Source organism: Sturnira hondurensis, unplaced genomic scaffold, assembly GCF_014824575.4.
Source record: "Sturnira hondurensis isolate 20B ecotype Veracruz unplaced genomic scaffold, ASM1482457v3 Scaffold0013931, whole genome shotgun sequence".
In the NCBI taxonomy this organism is placed as follows: domain Eukaryota; kingdom Metazoa; phylum Chordata; class Mammalia; order Chiroptera; family Phyllostomidae; genus Sturnira; species Sturnira hondurensis.
The window spans coordinates 3,143,502-3,169,803 of NW_028086562.1; the positions used below are offsets into that span (position 1 = coordinate 3,143,502).

General features: G+C 64.5%; 1 protein-coding gene across 2 annotated transcripts in view; it reads right to left on the bottom strand.

The window, feature by feature from the left end:
* Positions 1 to 11,381: 11,381 nt before the first annotated feature.
* TP73 (tumor protein p73) overlaps positions 11,382 to 26,302 on the bottom strand; it is a 44,767-nt gene continuing 29,846 nt past the window's right edge. For both annotated transcript variants that reach the window (XM_037062110.1, XM_037062111.1), the window contains 10 exons: positions 18,415 to 18,601; positions 18,030 to 18,145; positions 16,709 to 16,818; positions 16,254 to 16,396; positions 15,892 to 15,980; positions 15,115 to 15,242; positions 14,606 to 14,754; positions 14,238 to 14,376; positions 13,784 to 13,877; positions 11,382 to 12,574 (listed from right to left, as the gene is read on the bottom strand). In XM_037062110.1, coding sequence (XP_036918005.1) covers positions 12,230 to 12,574; positions 13,784 to 13,877; positions 14,238 to 14,376; positions 14,606 to 14,754; positions 15,115 to 15,242; positions 15,892 to 15,980; positions 16,254 to 16,396; positions 16,709 to 16,818; positions 18,030 to 18,145; positions 18,415 to 18,601 — 1,500 coding nt within the window. In that variant the 3' untranslated portion in view covers positions 11,382 to 12,229. The remainder of the gene's footprint in view (positions 12,575 to 13,783; positions 13,878 to 14,237; positions 14,377 to 14,605; positions 14,755 to 15,114; positions 15,243 to 15,891; positions 15,981 to 16,253; positions 16,397 to 16,708; positions 16,819 to 18,029; positions 18,146 to 18,414; positions 18,602 to 26,302) is intronic.

Below are 26,302 nucleotides of genomic sequence, written 5' to 3' on the forward strand. Positions count from 1 at the left end.
TGAAGTGCTTAACACTCAACGTTTCTCCTCGCCCGTGCGAGCCTTCGACAGCTTTCCTTCCCTCCTTCCTTCCCCACGACGCCGGTGTCCCAGCCGGATTCACCGAAACTCACACCCTCTGGGTCCCTCCGCTCCTCACGGACCCTGCCTGCGCTCCAGGGACCGCAGGAGAAGGGGGACGGAAGGATCGGCTCTTTGGTAATGTTGCATTCCCTACATAACTGCAACCCCTCCGGGAGGGCGTTGCAAAGATACAGAAGATACTTGCGCGACGGCGATGATTCAGCTGCATTCTTCACAGTCGCCAAAAGGTGGCAGCAGCGCACCTGCTGTGGAGGATGGACGGATGGGTCAACCAGACGTGGTAGATAGACTCGCAAGGGGAGGTGACGCCGCCTTTAAAAGAAAAGAAATTTTGACGCTTGCTACAATGTGGGTGAACGTTGAGGGCACGGTGCCAAGGGAAATAGGCCAGACACAAGACGACAAATACGGCGTGGTTCCACTTCCGTGAGGACGTGTGGCAGACACAGGGAGGAAAAGTAATGGGGGGAAGGAGGGCGCTCCTAGCACCGGGAGCAAGCGCGTCAGGTGGGGTGGGCCTGAGCCCGGCTTGCCCAAAGAGCAGCCGCAGCCACTTCTTTGGGGCCTGTGATGGGGCCAGCCTTTAGGAAGGTGTGAGGCCTCCTGGAGGCAGCGAGGTCCCTAAGGGGGACTGTTACTGCTCTGGTTCCCGGGCGGGCTGCCGTAACACACACCGCGGGCCGGGCAAACACAGCAGAGTTCTCCTCTGCCAGTTCTGGAGGCCAGAAGTCCAAGATGGAGGTGCTGGCGGGGCTTGAACCTAAGGAGGCTGGGAGGGAGAACCCGCCTCAGGCCGCCCCCAGCTCCTGGTGGCTGCTGCATCCTTGGTGTTCCTTGGCTTTGGACCCATTACTCCACCTGCGCTGTCTTCACATGGCATTCTCCTTGCGTGCGTGCAAATTCTTCTTATATAAGGTCACTCGTCATATGGGATTAGGGCCCATCCTACTGGGCTATGACCTCATCTTCATCAATTACATTCACAACAACCCTATTTCCAGATAAGGTCATTTCGCAAGCGGGTTAAAACTTTTGGAAGCAAATTTTGGGGAGACACAATTCAACCCATAGCGCCACCCGCTGTCCACAATTGTAAGTGCAGGGAGTGCTCGGATCCGGGAAGTCTGGTGGTAGGCGGGGCTCCACGTGGGGACAGCAAGCTCAGAGAAAGTCCAGAAGTGTGGGGCGGCCGGCACCCAGAGACAGATGCAGCTGAAGCCAATCCTAGGTGGACACCCCCCCAGGCCCCGCCCTGCGCCCCGCCTCCAGAGCCCCGCCCCACCCCGCGCCCGGGCCCTCCTCCAGAGGCAGTCTGGACACGGGTCTCCGGTAAGAAGCCCCGCAGCCTGGACGGGCACTCCACACCCCCCCCCCCCGCCACGACACCAGTATTTCCTGAGATCCCAGTGGGCCGAGGACGTGTTATCGCTTTCGGATTCCGTGCCCTGCAGGGGAGTACTTGCTGGGTGCACAGGCGGCCCCATCATTGCTCAGTTTCGCTCATTAATTGGGGGAGTAAACCCAGCCGTGGGCGGTCCGTTTTGTTGAACTGTGATGAGCTCCCTGACCAGTGCCTTATGTCACGTGCTGACGATGTCATAGAGTGAGCGGCCAGAGACAACGCGGGGCTGGGAACGCGGAGAGGGGCCATATTTGCGTGTGGGATGGGTCTGTCGTCCAGCTGGCAGCCCCAGAGCTTGCTGCGCAGGCCTTGCCTGCCACTGCAGCCACCACTCGCCTTCCCGGGCAGCCCCCCGCCCGCCCCCGCAGCGTCTGCACCTTGGAGCCTCCCCTCCCGCTGCCACAGGTTTGAGCTCCCTGCCCCCAACCCTGGGGAGAGGCAGGCAGCTCTATTGCCTGTGACCTCTGCCCAGCCACTTCGAAGCCTCTCCCGCCCTCCGGATGAAAAGGCCATCAGTCCCCTCCAAGCAGGCCAACTGGAGAGTTCTCTCAGAAGCTTCCAGTACCACAGCGTTGGGAGGTGGCATGAGAGGGTTCCATGACATCGCGGCGGGGCAGCAGCCTTAGCTGGCTGTCCTCAGTGTTCGGGGCGGGGCACAGCAGCCAAACCCTGGTCCGGAGTTTAAGGGACGGCAGCTCCTGCTTGCTCCCCGTGGCTGAGGGTCGGTGTGGGGCGTGGAGAGAGCCTGGGGCCCCAGGGTTTGGCCAGCGTGCAGGCGGGTCCAGAGCGGGACTGGGACACCGTCCCCAGTTTCCAGGGGCAGGTTTCGGTCCCCTGCAGATGTCTGTGTATCACTGCTGCGGGCGGGCATGACCTAAAACGCCATGCGGCTGAATTTGGTGGAGACAGACGGTGGAGGAGAGCCCTGAGGAGGGGCAAGCTTCACCAGCGACCTGAATGAGCCGGCCTGGCCATGCGGGTGCCTGAGGACAACCGCTCTGGGCAGAGAGGACACTCAGTGTCATAGGCTCTGAAGCAGTGACCTGCGTGGCTTGCTCCAGGACTAGCAGGGATGCGGAGGACCTGGGCTGAGGGGGAGACCCGGAGGTCAGAGTGGCGGCCGGGTCGCAGGCCTGGAGCCTGGGGAAGCCACTGGGCCTGTGAGCAGAAGGCTGAGGCATCTGACTCAGGTGTGGGGCGTGTGGCTCCAGCAGGTCCTCCCCTGTGCCAGAGACCACAGGTTAGGGGCAGGGCGGGGGGGGTGGGGGCGTCACAGCACTGGCAGGCCTAAGGTGTGGCATGCTCGGTTCCTGACCTTCTCGATGAATCAAATCATGAAAATGTGAGTCAGAATTGTTTTGCTGGTGGAACATCTGGCCTTCAACTTGTAAAAAAATAAAATAAAATAAAAACAAGCAGCACCTGTGAGCTCAGTAAAGCAGAGAACAGCAGAAGGGGCCTGCCTATGATTCAGACCTGAACCAGAAAGGCCGGGTGGCGGGGGGGTGGTCAGATTTGGGAGATTCTGAGGAGAGAGCCTCCGAGACCTGCTGAGTCCCTCGGCACCAGCTTCCTTCCTGACGCACAGCCAAGCCGGACACAGCCTCTCGCGCTCGGGTTACAGTATCTCCACTCAGTGCTTAGACGGACTGGCCGGGCAGTGGTCCCACCTGGGTCGGGGGTGGCCACGGCCAGCTGTGCCAGAGCAGAGCTGGCTGACTTTGAGGGTGACCAAGCTTGCATACCCCACCCCTGACTCTGTCTGAAATCCTTAACTACTCTTATAGTCTGAACCTCGAGAAAACAAGACACCTACTAAGAAAGGTTCCAGGTGACTGACTGGGCTTGGATTTTTAAAAAACAGCCCAGTCCTGGCTGGGTGGCTCAGTGGACTAAGCGCCGGCCTGTGAACCAAAGGGTCGCCGGTTCGATTCCCAGCCACGGCACAGGCCTGGGTTGCAGGCCACGTCTCCAGTTAGAGAATAGGGGCCTGCCTATGATTCAGACCTGAACCAGAAAGGCCGGGTGGCGGGGGGGTGGTCAGATTTGGGAGATTCTGAGGAGAGAGCCTCCGAGACCTGCTGAGTCCCTCGGCACCAGCTTCCTTCCTGACGCACAGCCAAGCCGGACACAGCCTCTCATGCTCGGGTTACAGTGTCTCCACTCAGTACTTAGACGGACTGGCCAGGCAGTGGTCCCACCTGGGTCGGGGGTGGCCACGGCCAGCTGTGCCAGAGCAGAGCTGGCTGACTTTGAGGGTGACCAAGCTTGCATACCCCACCCCTGACTCTGTCTGAAGTCCTTAACTACTCTTATAGTCTGAACCTCGAGAAAACAAGACACCTACTAAGAAAGGTTCCAGGTGACTGACTGGGCTTGGATTTTTAAAAAACAGCCCAGTCCTGGCTGGGTGGCTCAGTGGACTAAGCGCCGGCCTGTGAACCAAAGGGTCGCCGGTTCGATTCCCAGCCACGGCACAGGCCTGGGTTGCAGGCCACGTCTCCAGTTAGAGAATATGCGAGAGGCAACCGATCCATTTGTCTCTTGCACATCGATGTTTCCCTCCCTCCCTTTCTTTTCCCTTCCCCTCCCTCTAAAAATAAATAAAATATTTAAAAAATAAACAGAGCCTAACAGCCATCTCTGCACAGGGGCGTCTCGTACAAACTGCACGCCTGGGAGCAGCCTGTACAGAGCCACCTGCCGGCAGGTGTCCTACCAGCTGAGCAGCCCTGATAGAGGACTTCTGGGAGTCCTGTTTCCACCAATAGGGCCGAGGCTTTCCACAACCGATCAGAGCTGTGCAGCTCTGAGTAGTCTGACCAATCAGGACAGTGTCTTTTGGGCCAACCAAACTTCGAGGATTTGGAACCCTCTTTGCTGTTGGGGGTGGTGGTATTTGGTTGAGCTGAAGCGCAGGGGGATTTTTTCATCACTCCCCTCTGTGGAGGCTGCCTGGAGGGGAAGAGTGGACCCGCTTAATGGGCTTGGGGCCTGGTCTTGAAGCAGAGCTGGCTTGGGGGGACAGGGCTGGCAGTCCCAACTTGGGGGACAACTCTGAAACAGAGTTGTCTGGTAGAACCTGCTGGGGGTGGGGGCACTGAGGCTGCATCGCCCCAAGTGAGGGTCCCTCCCTCACCAAACCCCGAGGTGGGGACTGTTGCCAGTGTTGGTTTAGCACCAACCCTGAGCAGCTGACGTCCCATCGCGCCCAGTGTGGGCCTCTGAGGTGACAACCCGATTCCTGGGACAGTCCTGAAGCCACCTGGCCTGGCGCCTGCACGCCCTCTGTGCTCCTGTTGTCTCCCTGTGGCGCTAGAGGCCTCTCAGGTCCAAGACACCCCACTGTTTGGGGACATCTTGAATGCTTTATTTGTATTGGCTTTAGGTACGGGACCCTCGGTTGGTGGGCTTCGTTCACGCATTTGGACTGAGGGGGCCCACCGTTCGACTCGGGCCTGGGTGGGGGGCGCCCTTCACCCACGAGTGGCTCCAGGGGGGCTTCCCCCCATTGTGTTCACGGCAGGGAGGGTGTCCTCCAGGGTGGGACTGGGCCTCGTCGGGCACAACTGGCCCCGTAAGGACTGCGGAGTGGGCGACACAGGCTCTAAACTTTCCTGTGCTGGTCAGTCACGGTCTGCACCGGGAGGCCTGCTTTGTGCACCGAGGTCACGGTTCAGGAGTCACAATCGCAGTCCCTGGTCAAGGCTGCAGTCTCAGGGGAGGAGTACCAATTGTGTGTCTAGTGCGGGTGTGAGAGTAAAGTTGGCCTCTTGGAAAGCACAAGAACTTGCCATCTCCAATTGTAGGAGGGCCCTGTTCCTGTGGCTTGGAGTGGGCACTGCTACCAGCTGGAGAAGCCTGCAGTTGCTTTCAGAAGGTGCAGGAGGCCCGAGGCTCATCTCCAGTGGACAGAAAGCAGCCGGGGGGCAGGTGCTGGTGGAACTGAGGATGTGCAGGTGTGTGCTGAGCTCCAGCTTTGGGGCAGGGGAACCAGCCGGGACGCCAGTGAGGAGTGAGGCTCAAGCCCCCTGTCTACTGTCTAGGGTGCTGCCCAGTGCCCCACACGTGCCCTGTACCCTGTCTCTGTTAGCAAGCAGGGCTTTGCAGGGCGCGGCCTGGAAGCGACTCTGAAGCTGAACTTGGCCCGGGAGCTCAGCTGGCCGGACGTGCTCGCGGGCCCCTTTCTGCCCCCTGCAGGGGAGAAGGGAGGCTTGGCCTCCAGCGCTCACTGGGAAAGCACTTGGGGGGCGGCAGCCACAGGTCCTGAGTAGTGACTGGAGTTGGCGACCAGGAGGGAATGGACCCCAGCTCCTCGGCTTCCTCAGCTGGGGTGGGGGGAGCTGCATGTGTGGGAGCCCACTGGGACAGTGACCCCAGACTCTGGCAGAGGAAGGTCACCACGTGGGGACTTGCTGGTGTCTCCATCTCAACAAGGGGTCCCTCCTCACTTGTGCCTCTGACCTTCAGCTGCCTGCCTTGTCCTTACAGCAGCACCCTTGAGCTGTCTGTCCTCGTGGTCCCCTCTTCCCCCCAGGCTCTGCTTCCTCATCCTGGTGACCCGGCATGCTGACCGCCCAGGTCCGGGCCACCCCCCCGTCAGACATCAGCTCTGCACCTGGGCTCTTGCTCTGCCCTGCAGGGTGCTGTCGGCGCACGTCAGCTGCCACCCTACCCCTCACCCCATCTTCTGGGCACCTCCCACCTTAGGTCCCAGTCCTCGGGTGTCCATGTGGAGGGGACATAGCTCCTGGAACTCCAGGACGACCCCACCAGACCCCTGCCTTTCCCATCAGCCAGTGGGACTGGCTGCCCCTGTCCACATCTTGGTGCCCACACCTGTCCCCTGAGCCCTGCGGGGCATCACCACTCGGACAGTGGGTACTTCACATGTCCCAGCTGGCTTACCCTGCATGACTGGGGCTGGCTGGCCCCCCTGCCTCTGGGTCACAGCCTGTCACTGCTCTTCCTCTCCATGAGGCCTGGTGGGCAGAAGGCACCAAGTGACTAGTTCCTTACTCCTTACTTACTTTCACTCTCTCGGCGAGAGCCCAGATCTCCACACTAGATGACAACCATGCATTCTGTGGACACGGCCTTCCTCAGGGTGACCTCCTTCACGCCAGGTGCCATTTCAGACCCCTGTGGTCACAGCGCACTGTGGCACAGGATTGAAACAGGCCTTGACGCAGCGGGTCGTGGTCCCCCATTCCGAGTCACCGCCCACTGGCTGCATGCCCAGTCACTGTCCTCACAGGTGCGTCTGGCCCCGGCTGCCTCGGGCCGTGGTTCCCCAGGCCCTTCCACTGGACAGTCACAGCCAGCGTCTGCCTGGACCCCCAGACCCAGGCTGGGCACCACCGGCGGGCTTGTAGAGAAGAGTTCTTTGCCGGGCCCCTTAGAGGTGGGCGAAGTTCTGAGGAAGAACTGGGCATGTGCCGACTTTTCCAAGAACATCACTTCGGACGCGCCTTCCATGTGTCTGGGTTGTGTGAGCATTGTCTGCATCCTACGTGCTTCAGCCACGGCCGGTGAATGTGTCCCCAGGGCTGGGGGACACTGCCCCACTGGGTGAAGTGTAGGAAGCGCCTCTAGTCCCGATGTGGGCAAAGCGAGGGCTCCTTCGGAATCCCTGCCAGCTGGGGAGTCTCCCGCGGCCTCAGAGGGGGTGGCGGGGGAGGCTGGACACCAGCAGGCAGTAGCGCTGGCCAGGTTGGAGGTGGGTGGGCTGCCTCTGTCGCCCCCTGGGGACCAGCCCCGGAGGCCTGTGGCCTCTCTGCACGCCCCCCCCCCGAAGGGGTGACATCTATGGCTCCGGCTGGGGGCTTGGTTTTTTGCCCTGAATCTGTAAACAGTCTGTCCAGGGAAAGAACCTCCCACGGTCACTAAGGGGCAGGTGGCCCAGGACACACAGCCACCGCAGCCTCTGGTCAAGGCAGAGGACCTGTGAGATGCTGCTGGCCCGTCCCTCTGTGCCCGTTCCCGAGAGGCGGACCTGTTATGATGCTGTCGTCCTGGGGGCCTAGGGAGGAGGTGCCACAGGAAATTCAGTCTGTGTCTTTAATGTCGGAACAGGGTTTTGGGGGCCACATCCGAGCCAGGGGGCAGAGCTGGGCCTGGTAAGGGGGGCGCCCATCCTTCTGAGGTCCCTCGGCAGAGGTCCTTGGGAGAACGCAGGCCGGGGGCAGGGCCTGGATCTGCAGCTCCCCCCAGAGGCGGTTAGAGCGGGGGTGGGGGGTGGGCTCGGTGTACCGGTGCCTCGAGTGTGGAGCAGGCTGTGGGGGTCGCTGGCCTTCAGGCCGTTAGGACAGTGTTTCAAAGTCAAACGATTTTCTCTTGACTCTGACTGTGTTGCACAAGAACACCATGCAGCACCGTTCCCTAAGAAATACGGTAAATATTGCAGATTAACAAACCACTTTTGTTCTGGGCTGAGCACAGCCTTGCTCTGTGGGAGCCTGGGGACAGGAAGAGGGAGACGCTGCTCTCCTCCCGAGGGGGCATGAGGCCGGCGACCCCCACAGAGCAAGGTCAGAAGCAGACCTCATCTTCTGTTCTTGGCAGTGACATGCTGGGGACGGTCTGGCAAAGTGGCAGACCCACCCTCACCCCAGGTTCTGCTCAGGGTTTCATCAAACCTGGTGGAGATGCTATTATGTGTTTGAAAATATCTGTCTGCATTGCTTGCATCCTGCTTTTAAAAAGGCTTTGCTGGAGGTGCTGAGGCTGCCCTTGGACTCAGTGTCACTGAGTTCGTTCCTTGAGGGCATTAACTTTCTGTTACTGACTCTGCACAGAGGAGCAGGTAGGGAGAGAGGGAGAGAATTGGTGGGTTGCCTCTTGCACGCCCTCAGCCAGGGACCTGGCCCCTAACCAGGCATGCGCCCCGACTGGGAATCGAACCAGTGACCTTCCAGGTCACAACATTCCAACCAGCTCAGCCACACCGGCCACTGGAGGGCGTTTTTAAGGTCCTTGTTTTCTGGGTTGTGTGTGGCGGTGCCTTTCTGGCCGAGCATCCAGAGTCCCTGATTCCTGTCCAGGTCTGAGCTGTTGGCCCACGTGTGGTTTGGGTTCCTGTCACTGTGATGGGGATGGGGCAGGTCGGGCTCAGCCCCCCACGGTGGGTCGCTGGGGGCAGCTCTGGGAGAGGGCACCTGGGAGAGCCCCGCCCCCTTTGTTTTCCTGAGTTGACTCAACTCTGCCCAGCACAGGGGGCTTTGTGATCTCACCCCCGGGGCAGCACCTGTGGCCTTTCTAGGGGCCTCAGGGGCTTGGAAGCGGGCTATGGCCCGAACCCCTGGAGGCATGGTCGGCCACGCCAAGGCCAAGGTCAGTCCAGGGTGGTTAGCCGGCCCTGCTGGGAAAGGACAGCCCTCACCCCCATGGGGGAGGGGGTTGCCAGGGTTCATCCCCTCGCCGAAAACACAGAGAACCCAAAGGGGGTGGCCCAGGCCAGCGTGGGCACTGCGGTCCCTCCAACCTCTTAGGAGCCAACGTGTCTTCATGTCTGACTGACTCAGGGGGCAGCCACAGGTCATGTGCTTTATTAAATCACAAAAATGAAAATCCCCACCAAATCAGCTAAAACTAACCCATTTCCCCGAGACGACAGCACCCAGAGAAGCTGATGCGGAGTGTGAACACCATGGGAGGAGCGTTCCGCGCGGACGGGCGGGCTCTCTCCAACACCATAGCACCACAGGGCCTCGGTGGCCGAAACAGAGTGGCGGTGTCTGCGTGGCATGTTCTTAGAGACAGTTTACACACGATGTCCCTATCCATGCGTGTCAAGGTCCTGGGTTGGGGGGCCAACCAAACCCGCATGAGGTGGCGGCTCCCCAGCAGCCCAGTCCCACGGCCCACGGGGGAACCCAGCCAAAGCCGGTCACGAACAGCCCGGGGGGAACCTCACGGACTGGTTCACTGACAGGGACCTTCTCAGGGGGCAGGCCTTCTCTGTCTGGCTGTCCTCAGGACCTGGCGGGCAGTGGCCCACCCACCTCTTTGCCGCCCGAAAGCACCCCCTGCCTCAGTTTCTCCATCTGGGAAAAGGCGGGAGCAGGTGCCCTGGGCCTTGTGAGTGCAGGATGGGGAGGCACTGTGCCCAGCCCCCAGGAGCCCTCGGCCTGGGTCTGGTCATAACTGACTTTCAGCCTTGGGACTGAGCTGTGGGCGTGGTGTGCCCTGGGCAGACAGCAGCCCCCCCCCCCCAGTGGAGCGCTTGCCACTAACTGGCAAAGCTCGGTGCCAGCTGGGACGAGCTGGTTCTGTTGCCCTGAGGCTCCTGGCTCTGGCCACCCAATACGTGATGCCCGGGGAGCGCACGGGGAAGGAAGCCACTCCTAGTGTCGACACCAGAGCGCTGCTGTTGGACAGGTCGGGACTCGCAATGTCTGCGCGGGCAACCACCTGCAATGACATCCTGGTCTGCAGACGACCCTGCTGGAGGGTCTGGGACAAGGGTGGCTCTGGCCTGGGTCATTCCCGTCAGGACAGCCCTGGGCCCTGGAGGTCAACCTTGCCCCAGTGACGCTGCCCCCCCCCCCAAGAGCCTTCCCAAGGCCCTGAAAATGTAACAAATGGGCACTTTAACCCCACTCCCCCCTCCCCCCCTCCACAAGGAGAGGGCTGGAGCGCAACTCCTGAGCACACCTTCCCTGGCTCCCCACAGAAGGGCCCCTTCCGGGGCCGGAGGCGGAGGGTGTCCTGCCACCAACAAACCCCAGGGGCACTCCGGACCCTGGGTCCACCTTCCCCTGGCCTGGGGGGGCCTTCCCTGATTCTGGGGTGGCNACCCCCAGTGGAGCGCTTGCCACTAACTGGCAAAGCTCGGTGCCAGCTGGGACGAGCTGGTTCTGTTGCCCTGAGGCTCCCGGTTCTGGCCACCCCGATACGTGATGCCCGGGGAGCGCACGGGGAAGGAAGCCACTCCTAGTGTCGACACCAGAGCGCTGCTGTTGGACAGGTCGGGACTCTCAATGTCTGCGCGGGCAACCACCTGCGATGACGTCCTGGTCTGCAGACGACCCTGCTGGAGGGTCTGGGACAGGGGTGGCTCTGGCCTGGGTCATTCCCGTCAGGACAGCCCTGGGCCCTGGAGGTCAACCTTGCCCCAGTGACGCTGCCCGCCCCCCCAGCAGCCTTCCCAAGGCCCTGAAAATGTAACAAATGGGCACTTTAACCCCACTCCCCCCTCCCCCCCTCCACAAGGAGAGGGCTGGAGCGCAACTCCTGAGCACACCTTCCCTGGCTCCCCACAGAAGGGCCCCTTCCGGGGCCGGAGGCGGAGGGTGTCCTGCCACCAACAAACCCCAGGGGCACTCCGGACCCTGGGTCCACCTTCCCCTGGCCTGGGGGGGCCTTCCCTGATTCTGGGGTGGCAGTAAGGGGCACCCAGATTTGAAGGCTCAATGCATCAGAACCCCGGCAAAAGGACAGAACAGCCGATTGGGGAACACCAGGCACCTGCCCACAGGGTGGGGTCTCAGCCCCCACGGTGGAGAGGACCCCTGTCCTGCCTGCTTCAGCCCTGCCACCCGCGTTCCCTGTGGCCTTCTCTTCGCTGCCCTGCGGCCAAGCTCCTAAGGGCCCCATCAGTGGGCGGCAAAAGCTGTCTGCTCCAAGCCCACGGTGGCTTGGGGTCCCTCATAGAGGCCAGACCCCACCCCCTGCCTCAGTGCAGCCCCATGGGGGCCCGGAGGCCCCTCCCAGCACAGAGCCCGCCTCTGAGGCCCAGAGGTGGACCTTTCAGCCCACTGCCCCCTCCACTGGGGAGGGGCTCTCCCGTGGCTCCTCCCCCAGCTTTACAAGGGTGCTGTTTGAACAGGAGAGTTTCCCGGCCCACCCAGTGCCCTCCCATGACAGCCCCTCAGTGGGGGTCTCATCCCACCCAGCCACACCAGGACCCCCACCTGGGTTTGCACCCCAGCTTTCATAGCCCAGTTTGTTTCCATAGACCTGGGACACCCCGAGGTTGAATCTTGAAGGGGATTTTTAAAATGTTTTTTTTTAAAAAGCTGACCCACCGTGTAGAAAAGGGTATCATTTTATCAAATATCGACAACTTCCTGTCATTGAAGGGTGTTACTGCGTGTGTGCCGAGATGAGCAGTGACTGGCCCACCGAGCTGGCAGGGGCCTTGGCGGGTGGGCACTGCCCAAAAGCCCCCTAGGAGGGACCCAGTCCTTGGCCACACCTCCCCCCTGTCTTCTCCAAGCCCAGGAGGTGGAGGGCAGCTGCCCTGGGGGTGGAACTGGTTGTCAGGTGTGTGAGGGACGAGCTGACCCTCAAGTCCAGCCGAGGGTCCAGCCTTGCACAGGGCCTGTCTGGAGCACTGCCCTGAAAGTCAGTATTTCGGACACAATCCCCAAGCCGCTCGTTGCTTCCCAGAGGGGAAGACACCAAAGAATACTATTGGGCGGTCCGTCAGCAGAGGCCGTCCTGTTGTTCCCAAGGCTCTCGTCTGAGCAGCAGAGTCCCGGGGGAAGACGAGGCAGAGAGGAGGTGGGTCCGCAGGCTGGTCGGGCGACGCTGGCCCTCAGCGCACGCTCTGCGCACGCTCTGCGCGCAAGCTGCTCCCTGCACGGACTCTCTGGCCCTGGAAGGCTGGACTTGGCCTTTCCCTGGCACAGCCCCGGGGGCAGCTTTTGACAAAAGGGAAGAGGTAAAGCCAGGCTTCTCTGGCCGCAGCCGGCAAGGGCGCAGGCGCGGCTCCCCGCGCTCCCGTGCGCCCTCCCGCGGTCAGTTGGCCTCCCCCTCCGTGAACTCCTCCTTGATGGACTGTCTGCGGGACTTGCAGTCCGGGAGGTCGAAGCCAAAGTCCGCCCACTCGTCGGGGCCCGCGCCCCCTGGGCCGCCCGGGATGCCGCGGTTGGGGATGGTGATGGTGTGGCGCACGCGGAAGTGCACGGCCTCCATCACGCGCTGCCGCTGCAGCTCCCCGGAGCTGCCGATGGAGATGGTGGCAGCGTTGCTGCTGGAGCGGATCAGCTGCTGAGCGCCGCAGTCGTGGCCTTGCTTCAGGTCCTGCAGGCCTCTCCAGATGGTCATCCGGTACTGGTCCGGGATCTTCAGGGCCCCGAGATCCTGCAGAAGCGGCGGGAGCCCCACAGCCCCGTTAAAGGTGGAGCCGCAGGCCCTGCCCCCTCTTCTCCCACTGGGCACCTGACTGGGGGGCCACCCGCTCCTGCGGAGCCCCCAGGACCACCAGGGAGCCTAGGGACAGCCTGGTATGTGGAGCCACTGCCTGTCCTGATCCTGGAACTCGACAGGGGGGGCAATAAAGCAGCTCGGAGGGGCTCCAAGGACAGGAGTCTGTGCCCGCCCTGTGCGGCTGATCTGGACACATCCCGCCTGGTGGCCCCGACCGTGTCGGGAGAGCGGAGAGGTGACCCATCTGCTACTGCAAGAGGGGTCACTGCTGGGCTGCGTGGGGCCTGGGCCCTGTCCACTGTCACAGTGACCCATGGAGCCCCTCCACACCCAGCCCTGGAGGACCTGACGCCTGCCCCAAAGCCCTTTGAGGCTGGAGCTGATGACCCGGTTCCTACCCCCAACCCACGCTCCCAGCATGCCCCGAGAGCACATGTCATGCTGGCGAGGTGAGGGTTAACACGGAGCCAGCCCAGCATCGGGTTGGCATTAGTGGACACACAGACACTGTCAGGGCCACCCTCTGAGCCCATGGCCTGTTTGTCTGTGGCACTGGGCAGGGGGCAGGTCCTGCAGAGGGCTCCAGGCCACTGAACAGCATCTCCGCACCCCCACCCCCAGGATCCAGGCCGCAGCTGTGTCTCCCGGGCCCGAAGCCTGAGGGTCCCCCGGCTGACGGCGCCTGCCCACCCAGGGCACTCCAGAGTGGGCCCAGCGCCCGTTCCTGTTTCACCCACGGCCATGCCCACGTCCCGTAGGAGCCTCCCTCCCTTCCTCCCTGGTGATCGGCACTGAGCTAGACCGGCAGCTCCAAGGCCCTCCGGCCTCTGCCTTCCGAAACTCTGTGTGCCTTAGACTGAGTCCGTCCCCCCTCACATCGCAGGCAGCCTGGCCGCTGGGGGCCAGACATCACGTGGCCAGTGCAGCTGCCCGGGCCTGCGCAGCCGGGCTTGCCCACCCTCAGGAGGGGACTTCGGCACAAACGCCAGAGGTGAGGATGTGGGTGGGCTTGGGAAGAAGGGTTTCCCCAATGTCACAGCGGCCTCCTCAAGCCCTGAGAACAGGCGCCGACCAGAGAGCCACCCGCAGGGAGGAGCACCAGCGCCTGCAGACGGGAGCGGGCGGGTGGCGCGGGGACCCTACCTCCATGGTCAGGTTCTGCAGGTGGTAGATGCTCTGCAGCCCCTGGGAGGTGAAGTGCTCGATGCAGTTGGGACACCCCAGTCCTGTTAAAAAACTGTGGGGAGAGTTCACCAGATGACACAGCACCCACGTCTAACGGGCGGCCGTGTGGCCTGGCAGGGTGGGCGCCGTGTCCCGAAGGGTGACTCCTGGGCCACCCCTGCCCATGTGGCCACCACGGCGAGGCCTCCAAGGGACCCCCGGCTTTGGTGCTCCCCCGCCTCCCAGCATCAGCCGCACATCCCCTCCTGACAGTTCCCCTGCCTCTGTCCACCCCCAGGGGGCAGTACAGTGACCGGCGGGACAGGCCGGGCAGCTGGTGGAGACTGCCCCCAGCCTCTGGCCTGTGGACCCTCAGCCACAAAGGGGCCGAGGCCAGTGGATTAGGGGCATGGCCTGCCTGCAGCCCACATACCTGACCAGGCTGGGGTCGGCGTGGTAGGGGGGAGGTGGGGTGCAGTGGGACCCTGGGACCAGGGGCTGGGAGCCGTGGCTGCCATTCATCTCCCCGTTGGCCGGCAGGGCGTGGCCGTGGTTGGGTAGAACCCCGGGGCCTGCCAAGAGTCGGGCAGGACCGTCAGAGGCAAGGCACGCCCCCGCAGGAGTGGAAACCGCAGAGGGGCCCTTCCGGCCGTGGGCCAGGGCTTTGGGACGGAGGGAGGGAGGCAGCCACCGCGAGCCCCTTGTGTGGGTCTTGAGTGGGCAGATGTGTCTGGAGCCCAGCCCAGCATCTGGGCCTCCCCTGCCCACCCTGGTCCCCACCACGGTCCCACCACGACTCACCCATGGGCCCCACGTTGGGCCCGGCCGCCGAGCTGTGCGGGGGCGGCTGGCCCACCAGCTGGTTGACTGAGGGCAGCTTGTTGACGCCCCCGTGCACCTTGTTCATGGGCGAGAGGACCGGCCCATAGGACGGTGGCTGCAGGTGGCTCCTGCTGGGACAGTGACAGCTGGATTGGAGAGGGCCCAGGAGGCAGCCCCCCCCCCTCCACGTGGACCCCGCTGCAGCGGGTGGGGCTCCTGACCCTGAGCTGAGGTGTCGGAGCACCTCCCCCCTCACCCAGCCGACCACCCAGCTCCCAGGCCTGCTCTCAGGGACCGCAGGTGGGGGGCAGGGCACTCATGCTACTGCAGGCCCCCTCCTTGGCCTCCATTGGGGAGATGTTTCGGGGAACCCCTTGGTGGGAGAAAAAGTCATAGCGATGGTCGTGACCGCGGCAGTTAAGGAAGGCTTCCCACAGGAGGGGACGCCACACGGGGCCCCGTGTCCTGGGCGGAGGGGCGGCACTCACGGCCTCTGGAGGAGCTGCTGCTGCTGCTGCTGCCGGTAGGAGTCCACCACCTGCTGAGGCACCAGCTCCATCAGCTCCAGGCTCTCCTTGACCTTCATCAGGATCTCGAAGTTCTCCCGGCCCCGCACCTGAGCACAGGGAGGCGGACCTCTGCCTGGGGGCCCCTGGGCCCACAGCCTCGTGGGTTCCCTGGCACCCGCAGCCCCTCCTTTCCTCTTTCTCCAGAGTGGGGGGCAGGTGTCCTCTGTCCACACGCCCATGCCCACCCCTCCCAGCCTCTGAGCCTCCCCCCTCCCCTCCCCAGCACTCAGGGTTCAGGGACAAGAAATTCAACAAATAGGGGGTTTTAGAATGAGGAGCTCATTCTGACTCAAATATAAAAAGCTCACATAATGGAAGACCAGTCCTGGCCATGCACACGGTGGTTTGGTCCACTGACTGCCGAGGTCACATCCCGTGACAGGGAGGTGGCCCGCCAGACTCCAGAAGTGGGGTTCCTGATGTCCACCCCGCCCCCGGCCCACCCCCACCACCAGGACCTACGTGGTCCCGCATGCTGTGTGAACGCCGAGCGGGGGGCGTGGGGAGCCCCTGACTCAGCACAGCCCCGCCTCCCTGCCGTCCGGCCCATCGGGCCAGCTCTCTGGGACCCGGCTCTCCCTCTGTGGCCCTGCCACCTGCAGGGCCAGAGGCTCAGGGCTCAGGTCTCGGGTGTGATGGGCAGCCCGCCCGCTCCCAGTGGTGCCGGCCTGGGCCCTGCAGACCCGGGACACTCACATGCATGTAGTACATGTCCTCGTCCCCGTGCCGCCTCTTCTTCACACTGGTGCCCAGGGCAGGAATGGCAGGGGGGCTCTGCTTGAAGGCTGGAAGGCCGGGCGGGGAAGGCCGGGTGAGCGACGGGGAGGAGGCGGGACAGCGCAGATAAAGCCAGCGGGCACCCACCGCCCCATGTGAGCCAACGAGAGACCTGGCTGTCCCCATGCTGCACGGAGTGGACCCCGGGGTGGCCAGGTGGGTGAGGCGGCCTCTCCGCCCTGGACACGGGCAGGCGATGCACCCCGCCAGCGTTTCACCCACGTCCTGCAGGGCAGCCGGCACCGACCCTCTGGGGCCGCCCTCCACGCCCGCGCTCTCACCGCGCTTGCTGGGGGCCCCGCTCTTCGCCGCGCTCTCATTCAGGGCCTGCTGCTCGCGGTAGTGGTCCTCGTCAGCTTTGCGGTCTCGGCCAGGACAGGCACAGATGCGGCCCTCAAAGGACCGGCGGCCCAGCACCTGCCCACTGTCCGGGAGCATAGCCAGAGCCCTGAGCCTCCGCCCCCCCACCACCCTGCCCTCCCTCCCCACCTCCCCGCCCACCTCCGGCTGTGACACGATGAGGGACCAGGCAGAGTGTCCCCCCCAGTCCCCCCAAGGCCCAGCTCTGCTCTGGCGGCCGCTGTAGCCCAGGAGGCCGCACCCTCCCAGCAGCTCACTTGGCAAGGCCCCCTCCTCCTGCCCAGGGCCGCAGCACGCCCTGCCCTCGGCCTCCCGGTCTCCACACCATGCCCCCAGCCCGGGTCTTTGCCCCGCACCCCACCAACCGCGGACTCACTCCCGGGTCTCCAGGGTGATGATGATGAGGATGGGCCGGCGGTTCATGCCCCCCACGCAGCTGCTGTTGCACATGAAGTTGTAGAGGATGGTGGTGAACTCCGTCCCCACCTGCGGGGGGGGGAGCTGTGGTGTCAGCGTGTGGGCCCAGCCCACGACGGTGGGGGCTCCTGACCCTCCAAGCCCCCGTCTCTTACATCAGGTCCTGCCTCTGGGTAGGCTTGGGGGGCTGGGCCATGCTCTGTGGTCCTTTTCATCGCCACACCCACTCTGCACCCACCCACCCATCCGTCTCCCATCGTCCGTGCGTCTGTCCATCCACCCCCCAGGCATCTGTTCACACGTGCAGAACACTGAGCCTGGGGGCTGAGTGAGCTCCGGCTGGCCTCTGCCCCTGGGGGGCAGGGGGCGCAGGCCGTCTGGTTGCCGGTGGCTCCCCAGCCCCAGAGGACGGGGCGTGGGTGGGGGTCCACCCAGCACGGTCTCTCCTGGGCAGGAGGGAGCCCTGCCCTGCTCGACCCCAGCCCCCCACACACCCATTTCCCAGGGGTGCGTGGAGGACTCCTGACCACGGGGCACTGCATAAGGGGCGGTTGCCATGGGCTCCCCAAGTCTGGAGGTAAAAGTCCCACACTCGCTCAGGAAAGCCTCGCCTTTCACAGAACAGCCAGCAGGGGGCGGAGGAGCCCTGCTTTCCTGGCTGTCCAGGCAGGTGAAGGCAGGCCTGTTTGGAGGAGGAGGAGGGCAGGGCAGGATGGCCCCACCCCTCCAATGCCCTGGTCTCACTGAGGTAAGGGCTGATCTTGGGCCCCGGGGGGTCCTGGGGAGCTGGGCCTAGCTTCAGGGGTCCAGGGGGTGGTTTCAGAACCAGGTGGAGGAAAGGGGAGGGCTCAGTGAGCACCCCCTGTCCCGGCCCCTCCCCTGCTTCTGCCCCCAGCTGCGCTCCCAGGCCTGCTGCCCCGCTCAGGTCAGGAGCGGACCTCCCAGGGTCCCTCCACTCTGCCCATCTCTGGCAGGCCCCCCCACTTGCACCGGTCACCCCTCACCCCCTGACCGTCTGCCTCTTCTCCACCCCCTTGCCCACCCACTCCACCCCCACCCCGAATTCCAGTCCTCTGGGCCTCAGCCCCCCTCCTCCCTCGAGTCCCATGAGTGGGAACAGAGGTCGGAAGAGGGGACAGGTGAGGGCTGAGCTCAGAGGCTGTCAGCCCCCATCCACCGCAGACGGGGAGCCCGTGCCCGGAGAGAGCCCAAGGCCAGGGGTGAGGCAGGGGCGGGGCCTCCAGGGCAAGCGAAGACAGGGGGTCCCCGGCCAGGCCTACCTGTGGGGGCTCATAGGGCACCATGACGCTCTGCCTGCCCGTGACGGGGTCATCCACATACTGCGAGAGGTTGTTGCCCTCCACTCGGATGAGGTGGCTGGCCGGGGCAGGCTGTCCTGCCAGGAGGGGGCGCCGCCTCAGAGAGGTGCTGGTCCCCCGGGTGCTGGGGCCACATGCAGACTGGGAACCACAGGCCTGCCCCTGCCCCCCACCAGCCTCAAGGTCAGGCTGTGCCGCTCTGCTCGGCACCTGCACTTGGGGCCCAGGACAAGCTGGGGGAGATGGGGGTGCAAGGGAGGGGGAGGCCGAGTGCACCGCCAGCACCCCCACGGCCCCTGCTGGCGCCCAGGGCACTGCCCGCCCACCTGGGACCAGGCGGCCTCACCTTCGTTGAAGTCGCGCCCGAGCTCATGGTTGGGGCAGCGCTTCACCACCTCGGTCACGTGCTCCGCCTTCTTGTAGATGGGCATGGCGCGGACGGCGGTGCCCGGGGGCGGCGGGGTGGCCACTGTGATCTGGATGGGGCAGGTCTTGGCGATTTGGCAGTACAGTTTCTTCAGCAGTGGGGAGTACTGGACGGGAGAGGGCGGGGATGAGGCCGAAGGCCCGGCCACACCCTCGCAGGCTGGCCCGTGCCGGGAGTGCCAGGCTGTCCACGGGGTCAGGAGTCCCTTCCCCCAGCTCTCTGATGGCAGCCCCCATGTGCCCGCCCCTCGGAGCATCTTCCCTGGGAGTGCCTCTACCTCAGGGCACCCGTGCAGCAGCTGGGTGACGGGTTTGTGCGCAGTGACAGCCACTAGCCCCTGTGCCCACAGCAGCCAGACCAAGACACTTTCTGTGTGGGTCTCACCATGGAGGGGTAGGTTCCTTCACATCTCTCTTTGGGACAAGGACCAGAAAGCCCGGGAGGGAAAAGTTGCTGTTGGAGGGTGGGGGCGGGGAGCCGGGCCCCCCCAGCTCCCCGAGTCGGGCTCTTTCTGCTATGAACTTCAGCCCGCCGCACTGCAGGCCCCTGCCTGCCCCCACCCCGCCCCGACCACAGAGGTTCACAGCACAGAGCCCCGGTTTAAAAGTCCAGAGTAAGGCTTCTCTGACATCAGCTCCCAGGACACACACCACTTCTAGACAGGCCAGGGCCTCTGGGCGCTCGCCCACTGGGAGTGAGACCCTGGCCATGGAGGCTGAGGGCCTTTACGCAGTGGCTCGGTTTTGGCCACTGGGGTGTGGGGGTCACTGACCATGAAGCCCCAGACGCCACCTGCTGAGACCCTGTCGAAAGAATCAGTGACGGCCATCCTGCCCCCGTACACAGCTCCCGGGGGTCCAGGGTACCCTGAGAGGACCCAGGACGGCTCTCGGCAGTTCAGACTAAGGGCAGATGGAGTGCCCGCCCACCTCCCTGGGAGGGGACCATGGGGGGGGCATTCCAGGTCTGAGAGTCACAGGATACTTCCTGTCCCCATGTCCCCATGCCCCCACACCCCCACAAACCCCCAGCAGCCCAGAGTGACCCCGGCCACAGCCCCAGAGAGTGCCCTGTCACACATCACCATAGGGAAACTGAGACCCGAAAGAGGGGGCCGCAGGCAGAACCAAGAAGGAGCAGGTCCCGGCTAATCTTTGCCCAGGAAGTGGTGGCCTGACACCCTGACCCCGAAACATAAGGCCCCCACTGGCCACCAGAGCGGCTTCTCCGGCCATCAGGTAGACCTCCAGGGCCTCATACCCTCTGCACCTCCAACTGCAGGAAAGAACGGCAGGGGAGACCTGGGGAGGTGGAGCCAACCTGGGAGCAGGAACGGGGGTCCCCAGGTCTCTCCCAGCCCTCGGGCCGGGCAGTGTGACGGTCCTTCCCTGCCTGAAGTATCGCCATCTCTGGGGCGGGGTCCAGTGGGGGTTAGGGACAAGTGGGCAGGGTCTCCCCTCCTTGGCAAATTGGGAGCCTGCTGAGGGCGTGCCCCTTGAGACCCCATCACTGGTGGGAATTGGATGCCCCCAGGGAGGTGTCCCATAAGTGAGGTCGCCTCAGCAGGGAAACAGGCGTGCAGAGGACCCTGGCCAAGAACGGGGATCAGGAGCCAATGGGTGCCCAGTAGCATGTGGGCCGGCAGTCTCCTCTCGCTAACGACCCACAAGCCCCATCAGCCCTGTCACCCAGTGGGGGGGCATGACCTGGGTGGGGTCATTACGCCCACCAAGGTGCGTCCCAGGCCAGGAGTGAACAGGGTCCTGGCCGGCCGATTCCTGGGCAGCCCCAACACAACTCACAGGGTGGCCCAGGGCAGGAGGCCGCCTGGGCTCCTTAGCCGGTTCCTCCAGGGCTGGGCCGGGTCCCAGGTGCGGCTGAGTGACGGTGCCCTAAGCGGCCCTCCCTGCAGCTCCCTGACGGGCCGGGATCTGAACAGTGGCCACTGCTTTGAAGCCCCTCCAGCCCGCTGCTGCCCCCTCGGAAGCCCGGGTCCTACTTCCCAGGCAGCCGCAGTCAGGCAGAGAGGAGCAGGGACGGGACTCGGGGCCGCCGCCTGCTGAGCCCAGGTGGGGTGGGGGCCCAGCGGTGTTGTGGGGTCTGGACTCCCCAGCTGAGGCCTCAGGAAAATGCAGGACAGGCATGGCAGCCCAGCTGCAGTCAGAGGGCAGTGGGGCGCACTCCAGAGGCCTGGCTCAGGCAGGAGCCGCGGGGAGCTGTCCCTGGTACTGCCCGCCCGGTGGAGTCTGCCTCTCCGGGAGCCTCGAGGAAGAAAGCCTGGAGCTGCCCGGGTGGGCAGGTCCACACCTGGGCACTTGGTGGCCCAGGACCCCCTCCTGCTTCCTGCCTGACGCCACCACCAACCTTGGGCCTGGCCCCACTCCCCAGGGTGGCTCTCCAGGCCGGTGCTGCCCCAGCTGCCTGCTGGAGTGGCCCTCGGGCACTGACAGCTGCCAGCCCCCACCCAGGCCAGGGCAGAGGTGCCTGCTGTTCTCATACCTGCCCCGAGCCTTGGGTGTGAGCACAGGCGGCTGTGGGGGAAGTCGGGGAGGCGGGGAGGGCCAAGCCCGGGGCAGGGGCAGGGTGTGACCCGTAGCGGCCCCGAGAGGCAGGCCTGAGCTCTCACCCACCCGCCGGGGCCCCCTCCTCCCAGAGCCCCCGGGCTTGGGGTTGGGTGCTCAGGGAGCCTGGCAGGAAGGAGCCCGGGGTCCTCGCCTGTTCTAGAGAAAAGGTCACGTGGAGACACTCCCTCCCCAACCCTCCAATCCGCCTCTCCTTCCCCGGAACCGCTAGATGGATGTGTTTCAACATATTCTGAGCCGATAAAATCTTATTTATCCTCGGCTGTTGACACAGAGCCGTCTAGACTTGCCTGCCCCGCCACACACTGGGGTATGCCCACCCTGCCCTCCCCCACCCACTTCCCTCCTCCGACCCCCTCCCTCCCAAGTTCACGATGGGCCCGGCCTGGCTGGGAGCCCCAGGTCTGCTGGGGCTGAGCAGGGGCGGTGGGCGAGAGGGTGGCGGGAGGCGCGGCGGCGGCTGTTAATTTCCCCGCGCCCACTGCTCAGCAGCTGGGTGCCTGGCGCGGGCAGGTTCGGGCAGGAGGAGAGTGGAGAGGTGATAATAACGTGTCTGTCATTTTCCAGGGACGTGTAGCATCTTGCAAACCGCAAATACCGTTAACCAGCTCGGGCGAATCTGTTACAACAGATTCTGGAAGATGGGGCTGTGGCGGGGGGCGCCTATTTTTAAATGATTTTTTCAGAGCCAACTTCCATCTGCTGCGTGTGTGTGTGTGTGTGCGCGTGCGCGTGCGTGTGCCCGCGTGTTCAGAGCCATGTTCCTCCCTGCCCCAGGGCATAGGCCGGCTCGCCCGGGGACAGGGCCACGGCTGCTCCACGGGACCCCCTGGCTCCGTGAGTTCAGAGAGCCACCCGAGACACACAGGGAGCCCAGATCGCCAGCTCCCTGCCTCCCCCGGGTGAGGGGCCCTTCTCCTCCTCCCCGGTCAGGAGGGGTCCCGAGGTGATGAAACCCGCAGGAGACCCCCTTCAGCCCTTCCCAGGGACTCTCACCCTGGGCTGCCCAGGCTGGCTGCCCCATCCTTGTCTCCTCCCACAGCAGGGAGCTGCTGGGAGCACGGGGTCAGGGTCGCAGCCCAGAGAGGATGTGGGGATTCTGCGACAACCACCTTGTCCCGCCTCAGAGCATGTACAAGGAAACCCACAGGCAGCGCCCCAAACCGGCCCTGGGCCGTGCACGCCTGTGGAGCCAGCGCCCGCCTGACGATGGACGTGCGGGACCTGAGAGGTGGCAGGGACTCCTCAGGAGCACCTGGCCGGGGGAGGGACGGATATGTCTGCCGACACCCCCATGCAGGCTGAGGGTCGGGGGTCCCCTGACCAGAAGCCCAGAGGAGGGTGAACAGGAAGCAGAAACGGGCTGATCAACCACAGTCCCTGTCCAGTGGAGCCCCCAGAGGCGATGGACAAGAAACTGCCCACTGGGGAGAGGCAGGCCTGGGGAGCCAGGCAGCCTACCCCAAGGCTCCCTCCAGCCAGGCCCCAAACAGGCGAGCAGGAGCCATGGGGTCCCCAGGGCCTGGCAGCACCTGTCCTTGGCTGGCTTGTCCCACGGGGCCACGCTGGCAAAGAGCACCTGTGGGGCTGAGTCCTGGGCTAAGACCTGTGTGCTTCACTGACCCAGGAGAGAGGCCCTGGGCCCAGGTCGGTGGTGGGGAGCGAAGGCCCAGGGTGCCAATGGGGCGGGGCGGAGGCCCACTGCAGCAGCCTGGGCAGTAGGTGGCCACCTGGCTCAGAGGAGGGGGCAGGGGCTGCGGTGGGGCCAGCAGCTGGAGGCTGTGCTGGTCAGCAGGGTCACGGCCTCCAGCGGCCCTTACTCTGTAACCCAGGCCCATCCTGTGGCTTCCCCGGGGAGGACAAAGGGGTGACTGAGTGTGATCTGTGTCCTGGGGGTGGCGCGGAGCTGGCAGAAAGCCCCAGAACCCCCACCAGCAACCACCCCTCCCACCCCAAGGGCACAGGTGGCGATTCCACCCTCAGCCTCAGTCAGGCCCTAAGATAGCTCACGGCCCACGAAAGGCATTCCTGACTGCCAGGGAGACCTGCAGAGCTCTCCTGGGCAGGGCAGAGGTCCCTGTCTGCCTCCGGCCTTGTGGGGGAAACTCTGGCAAGGATCGGTGAGCTGGACTGAGGGCCAGGCCACAGGACTGCCCTGCACCGGGCTGGCGACCTGCCTGTCCGCCGCAGGCAGGGGTTGGGGAACGGGCTCCCAGCCCTCGCGGCCACCTCAGTCCTGTCCCCTGAGCTGGCCTGGCCTTGTCTGCCCTGGTGATCTGGAGGGTCCGCCCACCTGGCAGGGTGCTGGGGTCAGCAGCACCCTCTGCTTGCAGGACAGTCCCGGAGCCTCTGACCGTGGCACACCACTCTGGCCCGGCCTCGGGTCCAGGGCGACAGGCACTGCAGGGCCAGCCCCTTCCCTGCGTGCTGCTGCTTCCCGGACAGACGGCCTCACGGCTGGAGCTGGGCCAGCTGCACGGGCCAGGGGAGGGGAGGGAGGGAGGGAGGCCAGGCCTCGGCGCCAGCCATGGCAGATGCACAGGGCGGTCTCTCCGGAGCGCTCTCAGGTGGGCTCCAGTGGGGAGCCCTGGGCAGGGGGCCCTCCTGCCCCCCGCCTCCCACCTTCCTGCCCCGGTAGATGCAGGTCAGGACCCAGGTCAGGACCCGCCCTCTGTTCAGGAAGCAGTGGGAGCTGCTGCCTCACCTTAAATACGCTCCACCCCCGTCCAGGGAGAGAGGAGCCCCAAGTTCACCCTGAGCTCAGGGCCTGCGTGCCCCAGATGGGTCGGGGTGGTCGTTTCTCAGCTTTTAATCCCCATGGGGTGAATCGGGGTTTTCTCTGAACCTTCTCAGTGCCCAGCAGAGCCCTGGGCAGGCAGAGTTCTGGCTTCTAAACCCGGGACCCCTGTGGAGAGCGTGGCTGCTGAGCCAGGACCTGACCCACAGAGTGTGGCCCCACCCACTGCTGATGGTGACCTTGTGCAGGGACCTGCCCCCTGTGAGCCCCAGTTTCTTCATCCGTAAAGTGGAGCGAACTCCACCTCCGGCGGCAGTCGGCCAGGGCGCTCCGGGCGCGGTCCCCACTGTGGAGGCGTGGGGGTGTTCTGCCACGCTGCCGTCAACACTGCGACCCTCTCCCCCCTGCAGCACCCCACCCACAGCCCCAAACCTGTGGAACTGACTCCTCTCTCCCAGGGGACGGCCCTTGTGTCCCCCGCAGGGACTAGGGGTGTGAGGTGGGGCCACCCCCCTGGGACTGGGTCTGAGGTGTCCCGGCCCCACTCAAGGCTCCAAGGCTAAGTTCTGTGACCTCCAGGCCCAGGGGCTGCCCCAGCTGTGGCAGAGGGTGGAGAGAGGAGGGGTGACCCCCCGGCTCAGGCCACGAGGAGCCCCGGGGCTCGGATCCCAGCCCGGGGCGCCTGCAGGAAGCTCATCCGGCCCACAGAGCTTCAGACAATGCCCACGACTTTGGCGACTTCTCCCGGGGTGCGCCTGCTCCCCCCAACAATCCACGTTTCATCTCCACAGTAAACACTTCGAGGATGCTTCCCCAGTTGCTCCCAGTGCCAGTAAAAGGCATTAATTCCACTCCCGCATTCCACAGACTGTGAGGACGGGGCAGCTGATACCGCGGTCGTGTTGGGGCACCTCCGCGGTTGCTCTCCTGCCTGCGCACCTCCGAGGGGCTGGAAAGTTTCCTCCGGAATCCATTAGCGTTGACTCAGCTACCTTCCACCCAGGAATCCCGGCCGCCGGGTTCCCGCCGCTTTTCACGTGTTCCTCCCGCAGCCGGGCGCGCAGCGCTGCACCGTGGATGGACACACACACGTGCACACACATACAGACATGTGTGCACACATGCCAGGTCGGGGGCAGCTGGAGGTCGGGGGGCTGTGTCCATACTGGACCCCCAGGGCTGGCTGCGCCGTCACTCGGTGCAGGACCTCACCACTGTGCCCGGCGCTGCCTGCCCCTGCGTGCTGTCAGCAGGGCTGGTTGGAGCACCAGAGGGGTCCCCAAGTCCCCTAGGACTCCAGCCCCACTGAGCCTTCCTGCCGGACCTCCAAGCCCTGTCCCCAAACCTCCTGAACCCCAAGCATAGCCCTGGGAGCGGGCAGGGGCTGAGCCGGGCTGGACCGCTGCCAGACACCCGTCCCCCGTGCTGCTCCCCTCTCTGCTCCCTGGAGCCCGTCACCACCATCCCCATCATTGCCAGCCCCGGCGGGGGGGGGGATCCCAGGGAGAGTGTGGGACAGGGACAAAGACACCTGGCTCCACCACCCACGGGTCCAAGAAACAGCAGTGCCCAAGGGCTTCGCTTGAAACCTCGGTCTTTCACAGGGTCTGTCCCCCCTTAGCCCAGATGGGCCCCGAAACAGACAAGCCTCAGCCAGCGCTGCTCATAGAGGGTGCTCCACCCCCACCCCCCATGCAGCCACCTGGACAGCGGCTCCAGCCCAGCCCGGCCCCGGCCCTGGCGGGCTCTCTCCTTGAGCCGGAGCACAAACCGCTTCTCCAACACCTGTGGCCTGAGACCTTTCTCCTGCCTCTGTGGGGGGCAGTCAGGATCCTGGGCAGAGACCAGAGGGGCCTGCATGGGTGTGTGTGCATGTGTGTGCACGCACATGTGTGTTATGCACCGTGTGTGCCTGTGCATGCACGTGTGTACACTGCTTGTCACACGAGTGTGTGTGTGCACACCCCGCTGCACATGCCCGTGGTGTGGTGTGTGCAGGTGCGCCCATGCACGCGCACATCTGAGATCCAAGGGCCCCAGCACCCAGGAACGCGGGCGGGAGATGTGAAGGCTGAGGGAAGCCGGCAGGGCACTCGCTCCACTCAGCGGGGCAGCCAGCAGGGCCGGCAGGGCAGAGGCCAAAGACCCCATTAACAGCTGTGGGCCCCTGGGGACCGGCGTGGGTGTGTTTCTTGAGTGGGAAGAGGAGCAAAGGCGGCGGTCCACTTGGAATTGTACTTGAGAAAAATGTGAGTTACCTATCAGTTACCACCCGCCGGCGCGCAGCCCGGCAGCAAGCCTGGGCAGCGCCCACGCAGTCAGCCCCCGGACCCGTGAGCCGGTGGGCGGCCTGGCAGTCCTGTCCTGCCCACCCCTCCTGGGCCAGGAGAGGGGCCTGCAGGGGGTCCGCTCCCAGGCGCCCGAGGTGCCAAAAATCTCATTATCGATGTTTGTCCCACTCCCACCCCCTGCTTGGATGAGGGCTAGG